The sequence below is a fragment of the Periplaneta americana genome, chromosome 17, assembly GCF_040183065.1.
Source record: "Periplaneta americana isolate PAMFEO1 chromosome 17, P.americana_PAMFEO1_priV1, whole genome shotgun sequence".
Taxonomy (NCBI): domain Eukaryota; kingdom Metazoa; phylum Arthropoda; class Insecta; order Blattodea; family Blattidae; genus Periplaneta; species Periplaneta americana.
The window spans coordinates 72510503-72538426 of NC_091133.1; the positions used below are offsets into that span (position 1 = coordinate 72510503).

Below are 27924 nucleotides of genomic sequence, written 5' to 3' on the forward strand. Positions count from 1 at the left end.
TAACTTTCTCCATTCTCCTGTAACTTCTTAGCCCCAAATATTTTCCTAAGCACCTTATTCTCAAAGACCCTTAACCTATGTTCCTCTCTCAAAGTGAGAGTCCAAGTTTCACAACCATAAAGAACAGCCGGTAATATAATGGTTTTATAAATTCTAACTTTGATTTTTTGACAGCAGACTAGATGATAAAAGCTTCTCAACCGAATAATAATAATAATAATAATAATAATAATAATAATAATAATAATAATAATAATAATAATAATAACAGCCATTTCCCATATTGATTCTATGTTTAATTTCCTCCCGAGTATCATTTATATTTGTTACTGTTGCTCCCAGGTATTTTAATTTTTCAAACTCTTCAAAAGAAATTTCCAATTTTTATATTTCCATTTTGTACAATATTCTCGTCACGAGACAATCATATACCTTGTCTTTTCGAAAGAACATTTTATTCCCTCTACTAAATCTCAAACTTTTACACCTTATTTGAATGCACGTGCATACACTTCTGTAGAAATGTAATTCTTATTGGGATCTATTATTTTCTTGCATTTGTTAAAACTAAGGCTTAAGGATGTCTATCAGTAAGGAAATGAAGTTGGAGTTAGGACTATGCTCATTGCTATTAAATATGAACAGAAAATCAAGGAATATGCTAAGTTTATTATCAGTCAAAGTCCAGTGTACAATTCAGGACATTTCAGCCTTATTGAAAACTTGCAAAAACATGCGAAGTTGAATTCAGTCTCATAATTCAGATTGTTAATGCTAATCTACAACTAACAGTAAGGTTACAGGCAATTAGCTCCCCTATGAAACAACTGAGTGCTAAGTATAAGAAAATTCGAGGGGAATTACAAAAGAAGAATATTTGATGTAACAGTTGAAGAGTGGTCAGAGATTCTCTGTATTACTGCTCCATCTTCTCGTCCTTTCCAGACACTTCCTTCACAGCAGGAGCGTTTGTTTTGGTGATGGGAACCACACGCTCATTAGCTGCTGGCAGAGGCAGAACCTTCTTGGGAGCAGTGATTGTGAGAACTCCATCAGATGAGAGACTCGAGATCACGTCATCTGACTTGCAGTCTGCTGGCAGCTTGTATCTGCGGGTGAAGTGACGAGAGATATATCCGTGTTCGTCCTCTCTCTCTTCGTGTTTGCCTTCCACCACAACGTAGTCGTCTACTGTTTTCACAGTTATTTCATCAGGAGAGAACTGCTGAACATCCAAATTCACCTGTAACAAATAAATATTCACCATTATGATCGAAATACGGATTCAGACAGACACTGCAATATTTAACACACTTCGTTATGTATATTTAAACAAGAGTAGCAGAAGGACATAATTTATAGAAATGAGTCACAACACCAGTTGTTTTTTTCCATGAAATTTTATATTTTGCTGAAAGTTTATTTCAAGTTTTGTTTTCTATGAATTTTTTTTTTTTTTTCAGGTACCTTGGTTTCAGGCTTTCGAGCTCTTGTAGCTGTCTAGATATTCCCATATGATTTCTAACCCATACATGAGTGAGGGTAGTACTTTAACCCGAAAGAGTTACATAGCGATATTTATTGACATTCTTTGTAGATGTCTAATGTCACTTATGCTTCTGATTGCGGCTGTAAGTCTTTCCTTTAGATGGACTGAAGAGGTTGACCTGGTTACTTGCATTGAAATCCCTAGGTACGGTACTTAAATTGTCGCTTCGGCGTCAGCGTACGTCCTCCGCAGACAATGTAGTCATCTTTACTCAGTCGCCCTCCTCTCCTAAATACCATTAGTTCGGTCTTCAATGCATTCACCACTAGTTCGTTTTCATCTGCCCATTGGGTAATGAGATCCATTCCTTTCTGCAGATCTTTTACGTTATTGGAGGCTACGGCCATATCATCTGCATATATGTACACATTTAGGTTCTCTACACCCTCAGTATCGCTGATTCAATTTTGTACAAACTAGAGTCAGTGCAGTGAACAGTGTGACACTCAGTGTATATCTAAACAACCTTCTAGACTAGAGTCATATGAACTTTTGCCCATTGGGCGCTTTACATTTTATTATTATGATATGAAAATTGTTGATGCTCTTATTGTTTCCATAAATTTTAAGAAATGTGCAGAATGTTCAAGTGATTTATAAACAATTTTCATATAGGAACATCCAGAAAAGTTTTCTTAGGTAGTTGTATGCTTTAATGTATATGATCAGATTATTTTCTGTACAGTGAAACCTCTCCTTATACACACCCCCAACATACAGACACTCCTCATATATGGCCAGATTTTTATGTCCCAACTGAAATAATATAGAAATAATGATAAATTGAACTCTAATTTACGGACACACTCAGACACGGACACAGACAGCTGTTTCACAGTTCTAAAGCTTGCTTTATCTTCTGACTGCGGAAAGAACTTGGATTTCAAGACCTAATGTTACAAAAATGGAAAATTTGGTTTTGAGAACTGTACAGAAATTCCTTAATATGAAAGAAGACAATAAGGGTCTCCTAGGCTACCACTAGCCCTGCCGGCTATCCCTTGTTACCTGGAAGTGGGTGAATAAACGAAGTCATAATACAACTTAACCTGTCTGATGGGTCCAAGCTTTCCGAAATCGTGAAATTGTATTCGACACATGATAGGGTTAGTAGGATTATTCTCTTCACTTCAATCAGTTGTTTTGTTTCGAGAGACATGGCACCGGAATGTAAAGGTTAAGTTGAAAACTGTAAATTACAGTACTGCATAACCTAGAATGAAATTTTCGGTCTTATCTACTGTAGTTCAAAATTGCAAAGAATTTACTGTAGTATACTGTATTTAGAATTAAACTACAGTAATACATTTCATTTAAAGCGTGAAGGGATACATAATGCATATTATAAATTTACTGATAGATTGGGGAGCCTCTCTCCCAATAAAGGACACCTCCCAGATGCGGACAAATTGTTACGTCCCTTCGATGTCCACAAATGACAGGTTTCACTGTATATCTATAAACCATAGATATTCTAAAGTGATTAAAAGGCCATGATCATATAGGCCTCGATACTTGTAAACATTACAGAGTTCATGCAAATAGGGTACTGTATAGAATGTTGTTCACAGCATACATGATAGCCAGATGGCATCAAACAGAAGACCAGTGCACTAAAACCTTGTCCCATTTTGAATGCAGCCAGGCCCAATGAGAGGGTATGGAAGCCATGGCTGTATCCTGGGGGCCCGGGGCTTCCAGGGGGGCCCGCGTAACGTGATGGTTACTATATACATATTAATTAAAATGTAAAATTTAGAGTAATAATATTTAATTTGTGCGACATTTTTACACATGTGGATCGCCGTGAAATCGTTGCATTGGCCATGGCATCTACCTGGAAAGCAGATCACTCAACATCACGAATGCCATGGTCAGCCAGGACAGACCGTGTTAAGCCATTTGCTTCACACATTTCAGGGTTGAGAACAGCTCTTACAAAAGTAAAGGATATGAACATCGCTGCAGAGACATTAATAGATATGAACGGTATTGAAACATATCTTACCAAATTTACTTGTGTTGTGATGTCTTTAATATGGATGAAGGGTCTCTCTGAAATCGAGCACTGGAATTCCGTTCTGCAGGCTAGAAAGGCAACAACAGACGTGGAGGTGGAGGACATTAAGGCGTTGATTCAAAATTTGAAAACATTGCGTACAAAGTGGGACACGATTTTGCAGGAGTGCGTGCATGTGGCAGCAAACATTGGTGTACCTCAGAATTTTTCTGAGAAACGAAAAGTTAGAAGATCTTTCCAAGAAGTGCATGACAATGACACTCCAGAGGAACTTTTTAAACGTGATGTTTTCTATTTGCTCATGGACAGTGTCATTGGGAACTTAACAGAACATTACAAAGCTGTTCATGCAATAAATGAAATGTTCAGTTTCTTGTGAAACTATCCCTCACTGATAAAAAAGGAATTCCAGCAAAGAGTGAAAAAATGGGCTCAAATCTATCAAAATAATGTTTCTGACGAGGATATTGTATTTGAAATCTATCATCTTAAGACTATTCAACCAGCAAACTTTAAGAATACCTTACAGCCTCTTCAACTCCTGAATGTCCTTATTCAACAGAAACTGACCAATCTACTCCAAATGTCTGCATTGCGTTGCGCATATTTACTACATTGCCAGTAACAGTCTGTTGCTGAAGAAGAGAGGTCGTTTAGCCTGTTGGTGCGTGGGAAGAAAATATTTCGCTCAAAAACGTCGCAAGGGAGACTATCAAGTCTTGGTACCTTAGCTTTGGAAAGCAGTCTTGCACGAGTGTTGGACTTTGAAGAAATAATAGACTATTTTGCGAGTGGAAGGGCAAGAAAAGCTCCACTGTAGATTTCATAAAAGTAATACTCTCCTAAAATGTACGTTAGTGACTTAGTGTGTGTGTCTATATTCAAAATAAGGAATAGAGAATAGAGTAGTGTAAAATACTCGTATTTGTTCACTTATGTAATGTTTATAATAAAAGCATTGTTCAGTGTTACGTTACTTTACATATATGAGTGTTCTCAATATAAGCTTATCGTTTGAAAGGGGGCCCCATAGAATCCTAGTCAGGGGGTCCATTTCGGATCTCTACGGCCCTGAACATAGCTGTCCTGTGCATAACATAAAACTATTTGGGTTAAGCATTATTTACAATCCCAGAAAAAAAAAAATGGTCCTATTCTTGGAGCTCCTTACAGAGCAAAATTCACACAATTCAACAACAACAGTTTTCAACGCAATATTATTTGAATAGCATTAAAAGGAAGATATTTCACAACTAATGCAAAAAGCACGAAATTAATTTAAAATAAGATCAAATTAATGCCTAAAAGTTATTATTATAATAAACAAGATACAATACGACAATCCTAATTATGACATCTCTTGTCCACACCTGTGAAGTAATGGTTAGCACGTCTGGCCGCGAAACCAGGTGGCCTGGGTTCGATTCCCGGTCAGGGCAAGTTATCTGGTTGAGGTTTTTTCCGGAGTTTTGCTCAACCCAATATGAGCAAATTCTCATCTCACCATCTCATTCAGACGCTAAATAACCTAAGATGTTGATAATGCGTCGTAAAATAACCTACTAAAAAATGACACTTCATCGTAAGCATTCTGACATCTCCATCTCTGTGCTAGCATGCTTGCTCACAGATAAAAAGTTTGGGGTTTGGATACTGTTGAGGAAAAATTTTTTTAGTTAATTAAGCACGTTAATTTCGTTTACCATCATTCCATTTTACTACACTATTTACAAATCTTTATCTACTATTAAGAATAGATCCACTTTTATCGCATCTTTTCAAATGCCTTTCAGGTTACAACATTAAATAAAATGAATTTCAGTAACGGCCAAAGCAATCTCATGTGTATCACTGCTTTGGAGCAATGAGCATGCACAATGCATTGAATCTGGAACTTAGAAAATTCAAGTGGGGCATTTTTTTTTTCTGGAACTGTACGGTACATACAATAATTTCAATTTGAACGACGCTGTATCAACTAATAGGTAAATACAAGCAATATAATAATGAGAGTTCATTCGTTCACTCATTATAAATAAAAACAAACACTTAATATTACATTTAATCTTAGACACAAAGAAATAAAATATACGTATTAAACATTTGTCCCTATTCGCCCCATATCACAGTACCGTACGTTAAAACATTATTTAACAGTGTGACCGGGATGGAACACAAGATCTTCCTACATTTTCCTTTCAGTAACTGTTGAAATTACAACCCCTGTGACAGCTTCCTGACCAAGCTACGGGAAGAGAATTTATTGTAACGACAAAGCCAAACGCAACTATTCAAATATCACAATTATCTGTGCAGCTGCTTGGACTGTTTGCCCCGTGGGTACAAAGAACAGATTCCTTCCGCTTTAGGTTTTATGGGCCAGCTTACCCCATCCCACAACTCCCAAACCACCCGAATCTTATTGTCTGCGTTGCTCTATTGTGTCACTACAAGGTCAAACACACTTCTCCTGGGTTAGGTACACATGCTTGCATGTGGCAACGTCGACCTACTCCCTCTCAGCGCAAGGAACTTTCGTGCTGAGTTAACTCACTATCGTGTAGTGATAACACTGGCATACAAGTGCTGCTACTCACAAAGAAAACCGAGGTCCACTCAATGTTACACATTTTCGTAAGAGATCAAAATATAAAAAGTTCATGAACACTTGAAAGAGCATCTACATACCATTCTACGGCGAAATGAATAACTTACGAGAATCAAGATTTTAACATCAAAATTAAAATGTGAAATTAAAGTTTAGAGAAATTCAAAATACTGTACAAGATATACAGCAATAATTTCTCATATCTTCATTATGATTAAATCATTCCTGAAATCTCTCAGCATCAACCCTGCATACCCATTACAATACAGCAAATTTATTGTTCTAGACAAATTATGGACATTCTTCGATTAGATCTAGGGTTACATTCACAAAATTTTATTCAGTTTCAGACTGAATGTAGGTTATGTAAGTGCGCTAATGTTGCGTGCAAGTAGTTATTTAAATATTGCATGCGTATTTAAGAAGACCTTAAATATAAAACACTTTTACAACGCATATTTTTGTCTAATTCTATGGATTTGTACTGCTACCGTACCTTAAATTTACTTTGTACACGCCAGAAGTCTGGCAATGGAACCATCATCTTTACTTCTATTCCGAGGAAGGAAAAGTTTTAACTTAAATTTTGTCGTCCAAATAGTCATCCGTGACAATGGTTCATAAACAAGAAAAATTTTCTGTAGTTATTTTGGGTCGAAACATTTACTCTTACTGCACTGCATAGTTACCTTAAAAGTATCTTTGTCATCCTTGATCTTGCACATTCCACTCTTTTGGGTGGGGGAATAGCGCCATGGTCTGTAATATCCTGCACGCAGGGGACCGACAAGAGAGTGGCGAGGATGAAGCAGATCATCGCCCAACATCCCCAGTCCAAAGTTCTGGTCGAACAGATGGCAGGGGCGACGGCATTCATTCACCAGATCATCCAGAATGAAAGGCAACAGTGACATCTGTAACAGTGTAACACATTTACAAATTAACATTCCATTATCTTAACAGCAGATAAAAAAAAACACTTAAAAGTTGTTTATACAAATTAAAACAAGTAAGGCAGTAGTCCTATAATGGGTTGATCTGTAAATGAGAAATGAGATTGTGATTGGTACGTACTGCGTGTGCTAACTGAAGTGTAAAGGTTTGGCGCTATTACGGTCTTAAATCACCACTGCGTCATGAATTGCGATTGGGCAAGATAACGCCGAACCTCCCCACATGAGAGTTTGCCCACACAGTATCAGTTACAACACGCCGTGGTTACAAGAATAAGTTATATTGTTCACTTAAATTTTGTGGAGTGGTAGGTCACGTGGCATAAACTCCAAATGCTAGAGACCAAAGAGGACTATGGCTATTATAGCCCTCTTGGATGGAACGAATCCTAAATTATCAATGATTATCCAATCTCGGAATCCTGCACAGAAATTCAGGAGGATAAATTGCATACTGAAAATAGTGTGGCACTCAAAACTGCCACAAGATGATGACCCGGGTATGATGGAAGTTACAATTTTTTTTTCTTAGTGAACTCTTCTATCGGACGTCAATGCAGTTAATGCTAATCTTTCCGAAGTTTTAACTTTTTAATAGGATTCGAAAGATTCGATTGACGAAAAAACCGCGAAAATTGGAGTTCTCAAATCTAGTTCCCCTCCCCCCCCCCCCCAAGGTTCGAGAATTCGGATAACTGTCAATTAGAAAACGGGGGCTAGGCTACATTGATTCACTGTAGTATCATAAACCGGTGAATACAAGACGACGTGTTTTCGTCAACATAAGCATATGAGCATTTTCCTTGAACAAAAAAAAAATAAATAATAAATAAATAAATAAAATAAAATTTATTAATGGAAAAAAATTTAGTCTAGTACCGAGGATCGAACCCGGAACCCCCAGTTCTGCGCACTGGATGCTCTAACCATTGAGCTATGCCGAAGTTTAATCCACAGCACCGGACGAATCTTTCTCCTTTGATCCTTTCCCTAGTGGCTTTACTCCATGTTCCGACATATATATTGACATATATAAAGTCATCAGTCATCATACTAGGAGCGCACTCATTTGAGTGACTTGGCGGCCGGTACCATTAGGCGAATAATCTTTACATAGATAAAAATAAAATGCGAAATTTAGTTAAATTAGTACGGTATTTCACAGTGACAAAACTCCCGTTTGGAAAGAGTGGATGAAGAAAGACTGAAGCTGAACTGATTAGGAAGAGGAAAGCAATTGATTGGGTCACTGGCTGAGAAGAAACTGCTACTGAAGGATGCACTAGAAGGAATGGTGAATGGGAGAAGAGTTAATTCAAAGCAGAACAAGATATCAGATTGTAGACGACATTAAGATATATGGACCATAAGCGGAGACAAAGAGAAAGGCAGAAAAAAGCCTCCCAGCTTTACTTTCCTCAAGGGGAAAGTCGCGATAAGGATTTTATCGTCCTAAAATCTGTGACGTCGGCCGGATTTGAACCCAAGAATTTCTGATCCGACGGATAGCATGGTATCCGCTAGATACCGCAACAATTCTTTACGTGTGAACTCAGTCGTATTAGTTGACTTCCGCGAAGTAGGCCACCGAAATTAAACGTCTTAACGGTTTTCACACTATTGGCATACTGGTATCGAATGTTATCAATATTATGCTACATACGAGTAATTAAAACAATGCAAAATGAGAAGAGTTAACCATATATCGAGAATGGACAACAATTTGGCATAACAGCATATATATAACGGAAGGCTACTACTACGATGTCATCACAGCCCAAAGTCGAGCCTTAGCCTCCTCAATTTTCTTCCTCCAACTGTCCCTGCCCTGCTAATCTCCTCCAGGCAGTTGTTCCGAGATAGTCCTGAGAATCGATCGTTACCGCATCTATCCATCTATTTTTTGGGTCTTCCAATTTGGTCTTTTACCAAGTATTATAACGGAAGGCAGTCAACAAATATTTCCAAAAATCTATTGAAATAGTAAGATTTTTATTTATGATTACAAGTCTCTTCTGCCCTTCCTCCTAGAAGGGAAGTCGGGGTGGTGGATTCGTTTCATTTGTTAATTTTAGAATTCACCGTACTTTTAATTTCCCTTCTACCTTACTTTTAATTTTCCTATCTTGTATTCTTAGGCTAATACGCGTGTTCTTGTAACAATCTAGTACGTATCTACCATATCAAAAGTGCCTGTTAGGATTTGAGTAAAATGTTCCTAGAGTCACCGCATCCCAGCCCAGTTTTCAAACCGTAGAGTTCGTCAATATCGTTCCAAGGTCAAATGCGCTCTCCCCTGTTCTGGCTTCCACGTGTCTGCTGCATCCGTATCGGCAACGCTGTTTCCCTACACCCCTTCAAGAAAGGCCAATACCAGAATTATTTATCATGGTCCAGTTATAACAAATTTAGCTACTATTCGTAACAAGGGGCCACAGTAACAGCAGCAGCAGAGACGTATTTCAATAATTAATTGGTCTTGCTAGATCATTCTATCTCAAAGTTAAATTCTTTAAATATTTCACAGCAACAATTTGTCTTATTCCCGTATTATCTTACGGATCAATGATTCCATTCTCCAAAACCGTGCCAAAATAGCACCTGAATTCCTGCACGAGAGTAAGTTATTTCATGAACAAAAAAAAAAAAATATATATATATATATATATATATATATAGTTTTCGTTTTTGTGAACAAAAAATTATAGTATTCGTTTTATTATTTCATCATTATTACCACTTTAACATTCAATTTTCGCTATTAAAATTTAGGCAAGGTGTAATTAATTTAATTCTAGTTTCTGGCCTTTAAAGTAAGATACCGGAACGTAATTGTTAGTTTTTTATTTACAAATTACCTACCGTTGCTGTACGTCTTTCCCTCAAATGAAGTTTAGTTATTTCGAAGCATTTCAGCAGTCATTGTTGTAATGCGCATGCAAATTTTGTATTCGAAAATGCCATTAAATTTGCTGTTGCTCATCGTATTCCAGTTTAACATGTTATTAAATAAATCTCTTAACCTTTTCATCTTTCATCATGTTCAGGCTAAACATATTTAATTACAGCGTCGCTGGTTTCATTATACAGATAACATCTAACGAGGAAATCTGCAGAACAGTAGCTCCAATATTACAGACTGGCAAATGGCAATCCGAAAGTTTTAATAAAATGCATTACCACGGCCTTCTGGCACTAAGTACTTCATATTTATTTGCTTGTATAACACGACCACCTTTAATAAATAATGAATTGTTTCCGGTTAAATAAAAATCTACACTGTTTACCATCTGGCAGACTACGTTTGAGAAAGAACAGGCACTTTAATCTCAAGACAATAGAGGGAAATATCCAATCATCCACCACCCATGCAAACATACAACTGCACAACTATCAAATATTTGTGAATGGACATGACATGGGTTTTTATTTTTCAAAGGACAAAACGAGAGGCCGAAAGTTAGTTTTATTTTTAGAGAAAATGATTTAAGAAATATTTTTCTAACATCCGAAATAAGAAACGAGGTGTATTCAACTAAAACACAAAAATGGCTAGTTCGATCATAAGAATGGATGTATAATTATTTTATATTTTCAGATTTTTTGGTAACGTGAAGCTAGCGCCGACATAGTTCACTAACACCAATCAATCACACAAAACAGCAAATTACAGTTAAATTTAACTTGGAAAACATAGCAACTGAAACTAAAAATAACACGTTGCAAAGAAAAAATTAACTTAAATACTCCTAAAACAATAAAATGATAATAAAATTCATTGTACGCAATGCAAAAACCAGTGAACTTAGACGTCAGAACATCCCTGCGTATAACAGAAAATATAAATGAATCCTATAGCAAAATAAATATAATTAATTAATATGAACTGATAACTTATTTCTTCTCAATAAGTGACAATAAAATCAAGTACTCACCTTGCTAGACGAGATTTGCAACGACAATGTCTTTAGACAACAGCACTAACTGCTCTAACTCGATGTAGTGAGAACCGAGAAGTGAGATGCGCGCCATACGCGATCGATGGTATATATAGGTTCTTCTTTTCATGCAAGTATGTTCAAGAACTTTCGAGAACATGTGAGATACCTTTTGTCGATTCGAGTCACACAGATTACTCCATTGCTTTCGAGAACATGCGAGATATCTTTCGTCGATTCGAGTCACAGATTACATTACAGTTTTCTAGAGTTTTCTATAGGTGGCTCTGGTGGTGCTCAAATGAGATGTTCTTTCGTAGCAATTGACGAAGCTCACGGCGCGAGATTTAAATCAAAAGCTGCATCTACACGGTTCAATTTTCAATGTGCGTAAGCATCCAAACTGAGGAGGATAGTGAAAGAATGAAGTTGAAAACGCACGTGCAATTAAGATGTATATAGATTTCGTGTATACATGGTGCACAATATTGAATATCATCTTCATTGCAATTATATATTAATTACTTAACATTAAATATTAATCCAATACTTAGGCCTACTTGATTCTCAAAATTGTAGTTGAACACTCTATAGGGACTCGTATTTGAGATTATCTTCAATAAAACTTGCTACCATTTTCGGCTTAAAAGGTTCACCATCACCAAACAAAATAATTTTCAGTTTATTTGTAGCGTCCTAGAACAATTAGCTGCTCGCTATGTGCTACTGTTGAATGAAAAACGCACAAGATACCCAATGGCGATGGGTAGCTTTCAATTGCTGCATGCATTCTCATTTTTAGTGGAAAAAGGCATGCACACTTGAGTGCGTTTTATTCAATCTTGCATGCATTGCTTGAATATGTAAAGTTGAAAGAAAAGTTGAACCGTGTAAATGCACCTTTACATCTTTCCTTAAAGTACACTCCTGGAAACATATACCGACCTTATGGTTGAAGTATAGTTGGCACCTAAAATTGAAGTTTTTTTTTTTTTAATTATCTTCTTGTTGTTTAGTCAACTGTGCAGAACACAGGTTTGAACCTCATAAGTATCACCAATCCTCATCACTCATGAGGCAACTAAGGCAGCAGTTAATGGGGTAGGATGGCCAGTTCCTCTCCTCTTCATTGCATACATCGCTGACTAGACTTCAGATGTATAATAATATCTTAGTAACCTTTTAGAAGTGTCTTGTAATAGTACTGCATATGAATCTGCATTTATTTAATTTATTTTCCGTATATTATAATATACTAGCCGTACCTGTGCGCTCCGCTGCACCCGTTAGAAATAAATATAAAGTAATTACATAATTAAAATAGGACATTTGATCCAGGGAACATTCGTGTTTGATAGAAGGATAAATCGTTTAATATGTTACTTAATTTAAATTGCACTGTATTTAAAATATTAAAATGCGATCATTTTGATCCAGAGACCACTCATTTGGTGCAATGACAATTCCTTTAACATGTTTCTTAATTCTTATTACCAATTATTTTTGGAAAAGCGAAAATTAACAGAAAAATTTTGGCTACAGATTTATTATTATGTTTATATTATATTACGTTATGTAAAAAGTGTGTTGATAACGGATGTACTCGAATTAGAAAGTTTTTAATTGTTGTGGGAGCTCTTGAATCTCAGGAGGAACAACTTTTACAACAGCACAACATAATCTGCTTGGCTCATTACCCAATTTTTTTGCATTGCATTTATTGCATATATATTTTATGTATTTTAACACGATTCAATTGAGTATAGTTAAAATTTGAATTATAAAATAATGCATTGCTAAGCTAACGTACTATTACTGCATACTAAATCAATACACTCTCGTTGTTCGTTAATTCTCTGAGATAAAAATGAATATGTTCATAAACATTATTTTAAGAAATACAGGAAATGAATATGCAGAATAACCTATCAAGTTTTCTGTGCATAAGAAGCTATTTTAATCTTACCTGTCCTCAATTCACTCACAAGTTACTGTAATAACATTATAGCATTATGTCCATCCAGAGAAACTACACTTTCCAATGATGAAATAATAATTAATTATACAAATCAGTTAATTTAGCTTCCGATATTACTTCATACAAACACAGAAACATTGTCTGTAGGCTATGTTTCATAGCTTTCGATTGTTGTGTCCAAGGCCCCTTATAGACGAAGTCATTTGTTTTTTATTTCAATACACCGCCTTAGATGGCAGTTATTTTAATTTTAAAACTCATTTATCTCATTAAATATCAGTCCTATCAAACTTTTTCAAAGAATAAAACTTATCGCAAATTATTTTTAAAGAAACTTTTGTTATGTAACATTTTTCACAAAAATCAATAATAAGCGAGATATTTCGATTTATTTAATTCAGGCCCCCTTATAACCACCCTTTTAAATAATGTATTTTGAATGCCATATAGCCTAAAATCTAAGTTACAACGAACTTAATTTATATTCCAATTTTCATCTAAATCCGTTCAGCCATTATCGCGTGAAAAGGTAACAGACAGACAGACAGACAGACAGACATACAAACAAAAATTTCAAAAAAGCTATTTTCGGTTTCAGGGTGGTTAATTATATATGTTAGGACCAATTATTTTTGGAAAATCGAAAATTACCAGAAAAATTTCGGCTACAGATTTATTATTAGTATAGATGTAACATCATAATATCCCAAATAATTAAAATGGTTCACTTGTTCTAAGATATTATTTGCTATATACAGATTTTTGCTCTTAATGGAGTAGTTCCTTCAAATGTAATTACTTTAGTTTTCGGAATATGAAGTATGCATATGCTTATATTCCGAAGTGATAAAAGCAAGATATATACTTTAGTTTTATTTACAGACATTTCTAATCCATTTTAATTCGATATCATGTATAATTGATGCACCACATATCGTAATCTGTTTCTGTATTAAGTATTAACATCTGATTATCAGCAAACAGGTGGTATCAACAGTGGTATTACTAATTCTAAAATTATATTTTTAATCTTTCTTCCACCGTTTTACAATTTTGTCAATAAATACTGTATATTAAAAAGTGCGGGTGAAAAAGGAGAACATTGTCTAACACTAAATTTATCTTTTTAAGTTAGTTTTATGTTCAGTTTTGTTCACCTCTATTGCGATTTTATTGGTGACATACAAATTTTGAATTGCTTTAACAAGATGTTGAGGAATCCATTTCTTAACATAACACACCATAATTTATTCCTATTGACCTTATCAAAAGCTTTTTATAATCAATAAAGCATATGTACGTTGGTAAATTAAACTCTCTTTGCTTTTCAGTTAGTGTATTATTTGTGTTGTATGATGTGTTTTAATAATAAAAATATACACAATTTTTATGTTTATTCAGTTATGAGCAGAGAAATAAGCTTCACACTGCTGCAGTTTCAACATTTGGCACCATTAAATACGAACTTTTTTCTTTGTATGTACCCTTATTTATTCAATTATCCGGCAAAATCTCGTATCCGGAACTAGCCTGATCCCTTTGGTGCTGGATAAGAGGGATTCTACTGTAATAAGCATTGTTTCATCAATACAGAAGCCCTATATTTCCCTAACATCAATGCTGAAACCTATATTTTCATCACTGTTTTTTTTTTGTATTTTTAACAACACAATAATAAGCATTGTTTCCTGAATGCTGAAACATGTATTTTCGTCACTGTTTTTTATATTTTATAGCAACACAATACTTATCATATAACAAGCAATGTTTCATGAATGCTGAAACCTGTATTTCCATCACTGTTTAAAAATAGTTTTATAGCAACACAATATTATTACATAATGTAAAACCTTAAAAAACGTTAAAGACTATGTGCGAACAAATATTTCTTGCACTGTATTAATATGTGAAATGTGTATTTGGAGAAGAATGGATTGTGCACTAGACACAGTGGATGAAGAAAGAATAATGCTGAAACTGATCAGGAAGAGAAAAAGAATTGGCTGGGTCACTGGCTGAGAAGAAATTGCGTACTGAAGGACACACTGGAAGAAATGAACGGGAAAAAAAATTCGGGGGAGAAGATGATCTCAGACAATAGATAACACTATCCTGGTTGAGTGTTAGAGAAGGCCGTATGGCCTTAATTCTGCCAGGTTAAATATATTATTATTATTATTATTATTATTATTATTATTATTATTATTATTATTATTATTACTATTATTGCTAAGATACACGGATTGTATGCAGAAACATGATGGCAGAAAAGAAGGAAGATTGGAGACTGCTGGGTTTGCAGTGAAGGACCTGCCCTTGGGCAGAAAACTATGAACTATGTCTTAATATGAAACACACGAAACCAATTTGCTAATAAAATATTTTTTATTCTCATTAAGTGCTATAACATGTAGTCAACTAAAGGCTGGTCCTGCCTGCCTTTGTGTATTTCAGTACATAAACACAAATATTTTTTGCAATGAAATATAACTATGTATGGTATATAACAAAATATGTATGTAAAATTAAATATGTCTTACAAACTGTATAATAATAAATTCTGAGCACTGCTCGTGTCCAACAGAAAATAAATGCTTAAATTATACATGTTCTACCTCGAAATATTATAAATGCCTAGTTTTATTAATTCACTTGACACCAGAAAAATGACAATGGTTTCCAAACTATCTTATTGAATGAACAGTAGTCTAATATACATAAGTTTTTTTGTACACGATTAATATACTACACTTAGTAGAATCAATTGGATTGGCGGCTTTGTAGTTTATCGTAGAATGTAATGTATATACAAGTAATGTACAAAACTATGTGCATAGTTGTGAAAACAAAATAGGTCAATGCGAAGTGTCTTACAGTGGTGTAGCGAAATTCACAATATTAATGTTTGGACGTAAAATCGTATTAAAATCTGCCAAACATTAGGCAACATAACAAAACTTCTGAAAATGTTTCAACAAGTATAAGGTTACTATATAACATAGAAGGGAACGAATTTATATGCACTAAAAAAAGGCCAAATATTCATACACGTATGTACTTAAAAAAAACCAGTCTATATGCACTATAAATAACAAAATATGCACTGTTAAAATTGAAAAAGAAAAACAATAACTTTTCAATTTTAAGCAATTTGCTATTATTGATGGTTTTCCTGTTATACATCAGGATAATGAGAAGTAACTTCATTTATATATGCTAGAGTTGCATATTCTTATAAACTGTTAGTTAACAAGTTTTTTATATTGTCTACAAACAAGAATCTTTTTAAATGATGCGAAGCTCCTTTCAACATTAAAGGGCTTTGTTGATTCCCGCGAAATTGCACACAATGATTCACTGATAACAGTGTACTGTCTGTATGTTGTCATATTACAATAAATAAAATATATCTGTAATGTGTTGCAATGTCTGCATTTCTTCTGTATTCCATTTTTGCTAATTTTCCGTGTTCTGAATCTTGGTTTAAGCACTAGAAAAAAAAATGCTTTTATGTGCGCTAAAAGCTGAAATATGCATTAATCCCTTAAATATGCATAAATATCCACTATAAAATCTTGAGTCGCAAATAACTTGAAACACATTTATATTGTTCTCGCCAAGCTTAGACGACCTCACATCACTCTGCTGTCTGAGCTGGGGTCGTCTAAGTTTGCCAGGTACAATATATTATTAGCATATGACTTGCAACTAAGGAATAAAATATGCAAATATGCTAAAATCCATCCCTAGTTATCACAGTTGCAAACATAAGCACTTTGATTCCAAAAAAAAAAAAAAAAAAAAATTACAGATATACCTGCAGAAATACATAGGAACTGTGCGAGATTTCTCTAGAGATGTATGTGCCACAACTATGCCATCAGTGTTCATAATAGCCACAATCCAAGAAAATGACTCTACCAAAATGCTATACTGATAATACTAAAATATGTTACATTACAGACAAAAATATAGTACTTTATAGAAAACTGTATTGTGTAATACAGTGTGATAAACTAGTGCTTGTTCGTCTTTTAAACTCAATAAATAAATAACGATATTTACTATAAAGTTAACATCTTGTGAATGACTAGATTAAATTCTCGGAATGTACATTTATGTGGAAAATAGCTGCAATCAATATTCTCGTTGCCTTTCCAAGAATGGTTCTGAGAAGAAAATTTGAAATATATATATATATATGCAGCTAAGTGGTAATTACAAAAGCATTAAAAAAAATACAATTTAATCAGTTTTATGTTAATGTAAATTTTCTACGGGCAGAAAAAAGTGCAAATCAAATTATCTATGAGAAAAAATTGGCAATATGGTCATCAAACAGTTTATGAGAGGAATATACTTTCATCAATATTTGACATGAAAGTAAGTTTGAAAATTAGCATAATTCGCAGATTTACATCATTCTGCATTGTAATCTGATAAATGGTAAGTGGAGTAATCTCTTACAATCAATTTCAATAACCATTAGGCCCAATAGCTTACGAATGACAGTTAAGTATGCTATATTACCATAATACATTTTTATCTAAATATATATTTTTTAGGAATATTAAATTCGTTCTATCTATAAATGTATTTCAAACATTTAATGACAATTCTAAATGTTTTATTAATCACTGCAATAGCTTTCCAAAATATCTTCAGTCTGTTGTGTATTATTGTCTATTTAAACCTGAATATTCACTTTTATGTCTCAGTGACTCCACGTATCTTTAATATTACTGTAACTTGTGCAATGAGTGAATTTAGTGAAGAAAAGGAAAACCCTACAACATAAAAACGTGTACAGTGCCAGTTTAACAAACTATCAGGAATTTGTAGACCATTTTCTATATGATATTAGTAATTTATATACTATTGTGGATACATGAAGTATCCATTTTGATACAACCTGTATTTTGTGAGCGCACTGGCCTAGCCATAACTCTTTTTTTATACAGGTAGGCAGCAAGATCACCAGTAACTAGTGTCTTATTCTTTCTTTCTAGAAATGAACTATCATCTTGATCCTTCTGGATGTCTTGGATCTTTGCCACTGAGCTACTGGATAGCTCAGTGATTAGAGCATTGGCGGGTTCGATATCTGGTCCCAGAACAATTTTTCCCTTTAATATTATTCAAACCAGCTTCACAGGAAGCTAAGTCTAGAAGCCAAATTCAGCATTATCAACGTGTATGTGCGTTATAACAAAAAAACACAATTAAAAGTCATACAGTTTAGTATGCACTCATGCTGGACCATAATGTGGTCAACCCACTTGAGGTATGTGGACATAAAGGGGAAGAATTGGACTCAGATTGTGTATCATTCCTGGATTGCTCAATGGTACAGTGCGCTTAGCCAAAGGTCCCAGGTTCGATATCTGGTCCCAAAACAATTTTTCCCTTTAATATTATTCAAACTAGCTTTACAGAAAGCTAAGTCTTGAAGCCAAATTCAGCAATATCAGTTTGGAAGTTTCCAGAAACTCAAAAATAGAGTATATAATATAAAATGGGTCTTGATAGGTTTGTCACTGGTTCCGACTGTGACTATAGTTCGAAAATCACAGCTCCGACAGATATATTATGTGACTCATACTGATGGACACTGTTGTACATACATGTACGTGACAGTTACAGACAGATGCAAGTCAGAGAATTCATAATAAGCTGAAAAACAATATAATGGGATCTAATTAATTATTGTACCACTCAAAAGGTTAACATCGGCAACTCTTTGATACTCAAGCCATGCCAACACAATGATTCACCTAATCAATCGTAAACATTCTTGGGCAAATATATGCCCCCATACATCGTGATAACACTGCTCAGCACGTGTTATACTCGCCATGCTAATCAGTTATTGTTGACATAATACAATATGGCACCAGTTTATCAATTTGCAGAAGAGTGATAAACATCCATCAGCTTTGAGGAGAAGCATTTGCAATCGCCAAGAATCATCCAAACACAAAAATCACACTGTGACAAAATGCTATTATCTATCTTAGCGACTTTTCAAAATGATGTCACACCCCATCTCTTGGGTAGAACTCATCTCATCATTGTACTTTTTCGCCTTCGTAGGAGAACTTGCTAACTCCACCTTTGGCTCTTATCTCTCAATGAATCTCCTGTTTTACTCTAGAAGAATCCACTTACAATGCCTCTTGTCATTTTCAGGATTTCATGCCAGGCTCCTGAATCCCCTGTCATATGAGCCAATATGAATCAGAAATGTTCAAAAGAAACTACAATCAATTAACTTAGCCATTATTTCTTTATCACACTCTGGTCTCTATGCCCATAACCTTGTTTCCCTTTCTTCAATTTCACTGCACAAAGACACAATGATGGAGTCAAGATAATTTCATAATAGAAGTGCTCAGTCTTGCCATCCAATGCTATTATCTAGTATGAACATTTATCTAACAAGCCACCAGAACTCAAAAGTGATTAACATATTAATAAAAATATAAACTACACTGTGATCTTTAAGTCCCTCCACAGTACAGCAGGTACTATGGCGCAAAGTATACCTGCAGAGAAGTTGGTAGCTTTCTTTAGAATTTATCAAGGGCAAGAAAACATACCCTGCTCCATCGTAAAAAGGGTTGCAGATAACAGTCAGGGTTGGACTGTCTTCTTTAGTGTGTGTGTGTATGTGTGTGTGTAATAACAAGGATGAAAATGTTTATGACAGAACAACCAATCCTACTAACGTGAGCAGCATATTCATTATTGTGTACGGTTTCAGGGGATGATTTGGTGCCATGGTGTTGAAGTATTGGTTATAACATTTTTATGGATAAAGCCTGGTTTCACCTGTTACGCTAATTCCCAAAATATCAGAATTTGGTCATCTGAAAACCCGCATGCAGTGAAAAAAACCCAGCTGCATCCAGATAAAATAGGCATGTGGTGTGAATCCTGAATTATTGGCCCAGTTTCTTTTTATAAGGACCGTTGCTTTGAAGTTTAATGTTATGATACTCTTGTTTCCATTCATTTATTCAATGAAGAATAGCTGCTAAATGGTTCTATTTAACAGGATAATGCTATGGCTCATACAAACCATGCATCAATGAATTTATTGTTTGGAGACATTTTTGGAGAGAGGATAATTTCGCAAGGTCCATGGCCTCTGACATCCCATAATCTTACTCCATCCGATTATTTCTTTCGGGATGCTACTAAGTCGGCAGTAGGAGTAGGCCTATATCAAGAGAACCCTGAAGAATTGATGACCTCAAATTGAAAGTAAGAAATTACACAAATTCAGTGACAAAATAATCTTCAATTAAAATGTACCGTAATAAAATGAAACATGTGGATATTCACCTTCGATTATTATTATTATTATTTTATTAGGGATAGTCCATTATGCAAAGGTTCTCCTTCAACCTAAACCAATCTGATGATGATGATTATTATTATTATTATTATTATTATTATTATTATTACTACTACTACTATTATTATTGGTTTTATCTCTTTTTACTCAATTCTCTAAATTCACTTCAACCAGTCTGTCAGTGTCCCAAAACCAATAGGAATTCGTAATCATTCGTGAATGGTTGTTTACACTAATGCTAACATAGAGCCAGAATTACCATTACATTCTTCGTACCTAGCAGGTTATTGCTTATTGCACAACTGTGGGGCGACTTAAAGATCAGACTGTATTTCATAATAAATCAATTTCCTACAAACGAAAGTTACAGGCTGTAAGATTATTTTCTCTTGCTTTCTTCTATCAAACTACTGATCTTTTGCATCTCATGCCACTTGCGCTACTAAAGGTAGTAACCCAATGAGTTACTAGTGAATATACAGAAAGAAAACTGTGAGTTACCTGCACCATAAGTAGGCAAATTAGTAGATATCACAGACTTCACAATTTAAATTATAAATGACATTAAATTTTGTAAGTACAATAAGTTGTTGGTGTAATGCTTACATATAGAGTAGGCCTACATAACCTTGCAATTTCCTCTCTTTTTTGCACCTACAGTATATGGTAGTTGTGCTTAACGAGTTTTTATCTTGCATTTCATTTAATACCGGTTATATCATTTTCTTGTGTACCTTTGAGCACTATGTAATGGTTCATGTTGTTTTATATCACTTTAGTTTATTTTCTACGTATTACCATTATTTTTTTATTTACAAACTCTTATCTCGGTGCAACAATATACTATCCCTAATTAAATGGCAAGAAAACTTTGAACTACTAATATTTATAAATCCATATGTTCAATGTGCCTATAGCTAAAAATTCATTACAAAAATAAATAAGATGTATAATTACTATTCTTTTAAAAGTTCTGACAATTTTTGGAAACACAGAACTTAATTATCATTTCTACAGATCTCCCTCAAATAAAATCTCAAATCTGTCTGGAAAGTTCCAACACTGAATTTATTGCAGACAAATCAGGACTATCTGCGATTTCAGTTTCTGCACCAGTGAAGCATTATTACTCTTCTTCTATTGCTGTGCAAATTTTAGCTTGTTACATCTGCATCAGTATTTGTTGCAACATATTTTTATTATACTCAGTGAGACATTTGAACAAAAGGTGTAGCCACACAATGCAGTGTTAATACAAAGATTCTGAGAAGAATAGGATAATTACTGACTTATATTATGTAATACAAGTCTAGCATTCAGTTTTCTCTTTGCTAGATCTTCATGCAACATTTCGGGCAGGCAATCTGATTGATGCTCAACTTCTACGACAATATTCACACACTAATTTTCCCTCCTCTCTCTCCCCCACAAGATCTCCGACTCCCACAACATTCTTAAAAGTGTGCGTAGGAATGGTTAACTTAGATCTGTCACCATTTCTTATTGTCTTCCGTTCTTTGTAAAGATGTTTATGTCATTCAAACTCATGTGCACATAATAATACTTAATTAAGTTAAGTTTCTGTGGCTTTTTCCCATGCTTCACATAAAACTTAACGTGCATTTTGTTCACTCATTGGCACAACTGAACTGCCCACAGAAATGTCTCACACAGCATAACTACGAGCTGTTACATCTACTAACAATGTAGATTTGAACATGGCAAATTTGCAGAGCAATAGGTATTTGTGAAGAAGGGTGGTACAACTGACCGCACTGTGGCCTAAGGTCTATTGTGTTAAAGAGCAATAGGTAAGTAATCAGACATTACTTAAAATAAACAGAATTCTTAAGTTATTTCTGGTTTCTCTTCAATGAATTCAATCTCGGAACTTCTTCGAATATACGTCACTTATAAAATACGTATAAAATATAATGAGTTGAAATATTGATCAGAAAAGGAATACATTATTCTACGCACACAAACAAACACATATAATTAAATAGAATACAATTTTGAGCCTAAACACTATTATGTAGATGAGGAGTCTCTAAATTCTTCCTTTCCAACTGCTTCATGTATGCTAAGAAGCATGTCCAGATCATGCTACAAAACCCAACAAATATAACTCGATTTTTTTCTGGGACTAGAGCAAAGTTGATGGTTTGAGCAACTGGCCAAACACAAACTCCAACCTGTAAACAAAGCAATTTATATGAGATAAAATTACAGTACAGACAATGTAGGACTTTAACATTACAAATAATCATGTAAAACAGTGTTCAAACGTTTTCTTAATAGAACAATAATAGCGAGATGAGTGCGAGGATTCATCATGGAATTATCTGACATTCACCTTACAGTTGGGGAAAAACCATGCCTAATTGCAGCCTCGGAGGATGTGCCCCACTCACTGATCACTAGACCATGCCAGGGGCCCCATCACGTACAATTATAGAACAATCACAATGTTTTATAGATTTTTTTTGTTGATATGTCTTGGTACTGGGCAATGGTACCTGAGAATTTAAACAAAACAAATCCGTTGCGTGACAGCCAATGGAGGGCCAAGGCCTACCAACTAACTACTAGCCTCAAATCCACATACCTCAGGAAAGGTGAAAGATCATTCAACCAGTACAGGGGTAACATGTGGTCAGCATGGTGATCCCCAAAAGTCATTTAGCATGCTTGCGAAACCAGTGACTATTTTAAGGGAAACCAATAAAGACATGTAAGTTTTTACTTATCTCCCAATTATCTGTTTAATTATTCCTCTAGAGGAGACGGCCTCCAGATATGGAGGGTTGCTGCGAATATATTGAATAAGCAGTAGCAGTTGGTCCTCCAGCTTGGGTGAAGGGCTAACAGCCCATCATCTAAGAACTAGCTCCTGATAGACCCACAGCAAGAAGCCCTATTAATGTTTATATACCGGCTAGACATGGTCCCATAACACTTCACTCCCTGAAGAAGTGACAGAGCTAGTCATCGAAAGCTTGGAAGCAACTATCCAACTCACCTGGCTGAGAACCTGAGAGTTATTCCACATCAAATGGCGGGAAAGCCTCAAGTCATACAAATACAGACATTTATACAATTATACTTATCAGTAGATTTTTACAAATTTCCTTGTTTATGTTTTGCATAAAATACTAAAACTATATTCTAAATAAACAAAATAATTCGATTTGTTTCTATATAAACTAGCCCAAAGGAGAAGAAGAAGTATTAACAACATAAGATTTTTTTTGTAATAACCAGAAAATTAACTCACTTGATAAGTCGGCCAAAACTTTGCTTTGACTTCGTTTGCTGCTCCACCAAATGATTTTCCTTCCAAGAGACTCATTACATAAAAGAATGATACATTGGAAAATGGACCATACGTAAATTGTTCCACAAAGGCCTGTCAATACAAAAATCAGAAAAGCTGTTAAACGATAAAGGACACATTGTTGGGTAAAGTTTCATGTTAAGATAATTACATGGCGGAAATAAAAAATATGCTGCAACCAGAACAATGTTCTGTTCTGGAAGATAAGCTCCAAAATCTCTCTACAGGATTTCAGGAACAGCATAAGCACAGGATAATGTAGCTTCAGTGTAATTTTATTATAAAAACAGTAACCTTCTTCCAAGAAATGTCATGCATCGAATTCTTTTTCCTGTTATCTCTACCCCCCCCTCCCTCCCTTTTACTCTTTCTCGCCTCCTCTTTCTCACATATACACACTAGTGCGTGCAAAAAAAAAAAAAAAAAAAAAAAACACGCACACAGATTTCCCTCACCAGGATCCAAAAAACTGACCACTTGCAAAATTATGCAATTTTAAGTGACATGAATGAACTAATACACACAACTGGTTAATGTAATTGCTGAATTCAGTTTAGAATATACATCCATTACATGCTGTCAATGTACATCAGAAACCACAGAAACAGGTCAAATGTAAATAGACTCTCATTGGATGGCGGAGACCCCCCACCTCTTTAACTCTCCCCAGCTCATTCATATGTGCATCACAGGATGTAATATTATAGATTTCACCATATTTCAGGATGCTCTTTCGAATGGTGTACAAGTTTTCTTAACATAGAGTGATATTCCTGTGTGAGCATATTGGGAATTGAATCAATGGCCTATGCAAAACACGCAATGAAATGTTTCATATAAAACAATTTTTATCTCGAAAAGAAAGCAAAAACCAACAAAATCGTATTAAACTTTTTCGTCTGAAATATCTCAAAGAGTAACCCCCCCTGAAATTAATGACATTACTCACGGTTCACCCAGTATATTTCCTCCAATCCTTGTTTTTCCTAATGATAAAGTCAAAACATAGTTCTGATACATTGGATATCTCCGCATCCATGATACAGAGCAAATATCCAAAGTTTCACATCACACTGAACACCCTGAAAGCCCCAAATCATACTGAGTCTACAGTAAATTACCTTTGTTAAAGCAATTTTGAGAGTCATCTGTGGCCACATCAATCCTGAAAATTTAACCCAATAATGAAGTGTAGGTGCGACATACAATGCACCAAATGCGCAGTAACGGAGAGCCTGTCGAAAATCGAAGTTCTCTTTCCCAGTTATGGCCTGCTGACACAAATTCGATACAGGCCAAATTACTGCATACGTTGCAACTCCTCTTGACATGGGATACTTGTTGAAGAAAACAAGCACTCTTGAAAATACACCACTCATTTCTAAATTTCGTTATTAAATGTGCGTGTCCTGAAAAGCAAAACGAAACAGTAAGGATTTCATATAAAATTGGACATATTATAAATCTTACAAACATATTCATCCACAGAATGTCTCTCCTCTGATCTATTAAATAAAGCTGACAACAGCGACGCAGTAAACATGGCTGCATCTAAATGTGAAATGATTTTGTGAACAAATGGATTCAATACAGTGCCATGTAACTGTCCTTCTCAGAGCAAAAGATGGACGCACGCACGCACATACAAATGTTCTGCAAATCCAGCATTCTCCAATCTTTCCTATTTTCTGCCGTCCTCTTAGTCTCCGTATGTGATCCGCTTATCTTAATTTCGTCTATCATATGATATCTTCTTCCGCCCCGAACTCTTCTCCCATTCACCATTCCTTCTAGTGCATCCTTCAGTAGGCAGTTTCTCCTCAGCAGTGACCTAACCAATTGTTTTTTCTCTTCCTGATCAATTTGAGCATTATTCTTTCTTCACTCACTCTTTTCAACACAGCTTCGTTTCTTATTCTGTCTGTCCATTTCACATGCTCCATTCTTCTCCATATTCACATTTAAAATGCTTCTATTCGCTTCTCTTCACTTTCTCATAACGTCCATGTTTCTCTCCCAAACAATGCCACACTCCACACAAAGTACTTCACTAGTCTCTTCCTTAGTTATTTATCCAGAGGTCCACAGAAGATGCTCCTTTTTCTATTAAAGGCTTCCTTTGCCATTCTATCCTCCTTTTGACTTCTTTATTTTTTTTTATTTTCTTTTTAACGGTGTCCATTTCCTGTTGTGCTGAAAAATATCACTGTCGGAATAACCATAAAAATAAACGCTCAAGCTGGTAGAAAATTATGTGTCAGTCCCCCACTGCCGTATAACATGCAGAGTTACCTTCTGCTTTTATGGCACCTGAACTGACTGGTAATTCATCCTAACCCTTTCTCTACTCGACGCTTTCCTGAGATCTGTGAACAGTAATAGCCTACACCCCGAGGTTTCAGAGAGCATTTTTTTTTTCGGATACTGCATACAGAGCATATAATTGCATGCACCCTAACCTGGTTAAACTATTTAACATTAGCGCAGAAAAGAAAACTAGAAAAATAAATATAAATACAATAGTAATAACTGTAACAATAATAATATGCTTAATCTGAACTATAGAGTGTGTATTTTTTTTTAAATTAGGACCTACAGATGCGTAGCATGCTCTGAATATTCGCCACTGGTACAAAAAAATATCAAATGATCTGTAAGTAGTAGCAGTAGTAGTATGCAAGGCACACCAAAAACCAAACCTACCCTGTCACTGATACTAGACCTTACGAAAACTTGCTTCCTATCTATGTACCAAAAACTTACATGCAAGGCGATCCCGCATCTCCTCTGGTTATCACTTTCACGGCAACTTTCCACCCTTATTCTGGTGCAAAATTAGCGTCAGCGCTCAATTTGTAATTTTTATGGTATCTATGTATGATTCGACTAGAAGCCAAGTATTCTACCTTTCTTTGGTAACACAACTATTAATAAATACCAAAAATATTTTCGACTTTCATCCAAGAGTGTCTATTCTTTACACCTATGACCGAAACACCTTACTGAAATAGAACAGACTTAACAACAGAATCAAACTATCTTGGCTAAAAATCTGTATCACAAGTGAAAATAAAGGACAAATGATTACAGTGTTCCGAATTAAGAGATAACTTACAACCGTAGGTATCCTTCGTCAGAATATTTCAAAACGGCATGATGTCTCAATTCGGTAATTATGTTACCGGTCATGACAACGTCGATACATAATTACCAGTATAAAAATAATATTTTCCATATTAATGTCGGTTTGAGCGCATTTATTTATGGTTCAGAAGTGACGGTCAAACAATAAAATGTAGGTTAGAGATTTCAGCATTGTTGAATAAGATTAGCAGCTCAACAATGCACAATTGAATATTTATACTGGTAACCTTAATTTCGCCTTTCCCAAACGCAAATGCAATCTACATTCGTCTTGAAGTTCCAAAGACGAAAACTGACAATTTTAATCAATTATAAATAGTATAAGTGAAGTAATTATTAACCTCTTATTTCTTACATTACTCGGTTACCTCAAATTTCCTCTTTTTAACAAGATCCGAATGCTGCTGTTCTTCAGACACAGTCTCTTCATATAGAAACAAATATTATCAGTTCAATGTCCAACTCTACTTCAAGTCATATAGCAATTCACTTGAAATTATGCAATATGATTATGTAGTTTCCTCATGGAATAAGATTTAGGCTACATTACGAAATCTAATATAGAATAATAATTACCCCATTCACTATTTAAGTTCATAATTGCTGTTTTTTTCCCCCTTTCCTAAACACAGTCTTGCAAATAATTTCAATGCGATTTATTTGCTATACATATCTATAATCTCTCCCTTTTTTATATTAGTGCAAGTTCATAATTTCATATTGATATTGCATTCAGATTTCACGCATTGCTACACAATAGGTTAAACACGTCGGGGGGAACCAAAGAATCAAGGAAAAACACTATAATCAATAACAGCAGAGATTATCAGCACAAGCAGCGCCGCCAACTGCGCAAAAATGTGATCAGAAATTAAAAGGCAGTGAGCTCTATAGTGGCGTCTGTGGTGGCGTTGCGAACGCGCGTAAATGGCGTTGTGAACGAGCGTTAGTGGCGCTGCAAACGTGCGTTGAAACTCCGCTAAATTTTTGTAGAGAATTTTTCAGTCTTCCAGTGAACATGGACATAGCATACTTTT

General features: G+C 35.1%; 2 protein-coding genes across 3 annotated transcripts; both read right to left on the reverse strand.

Annotated features, from left to right (window-relative positions):
• Positions 1 to 649: 649 nt before the first annotated feature.
• Positions 650 to 11222, reverse strand: LOC138693137 (protein lethal(2)essential for life-like). Its single transcript, XM_069816800.1, has 3 exons — positions 11066 to 11222; positions 6867 to 7091; positions 650 to 1243 (listed from the first exon to the last, which is right to left on the reverse strand). Exons 2-3 carry the CDS (start codon positions 7089 to 7091, stop codon positions 917 to 919), a joined length of 552 nt encoding a protein of 183 aa, XP_069672901.1. The 5' UTR covers positions 11066 to 11222; the 3' UTR covers positions 650 to 916.
• Positions 11223 to 15412: 4190 nt separating this feature from the next.
• On the reverse strand, positions 15413 to 27702 carry LOC138693013 (mpv17-like protein). Of its 2 annotated transcripts, none has more exons than XM_069816524.1 (4): positions 27464 to 27702; positions 24865 to 25152; positions 23684 to 23815; positions 15413 to 22601 (listed from the first exon to the last, which is right to left on the reverse strand). In XM_069816524.1, the coding sequence occupies exons 2-4, from the start codon at positions 25120 to 25122 to the stop codon at positions 22428 to 22430; spliced, it is 564 nt and encodes a 187-aa protein (XP_069672625.1). In that variant the 5' UTR covers positions 25123 to 25152; positions 27464 to 27702; the 3' UTR covers positions 15413 to 22427. The 2 variants fall into 2 exon arrangements, with proteins under 2 accessions (XP_069672625.1, XP_069672626.1); XM_069816525.1 differs by lacking the exon at positions 27464 to 27702 and adding an exon at positions 27256 to 27457.
• Positions 27703 to 27924: the final 222 nt, after the last annotated feature.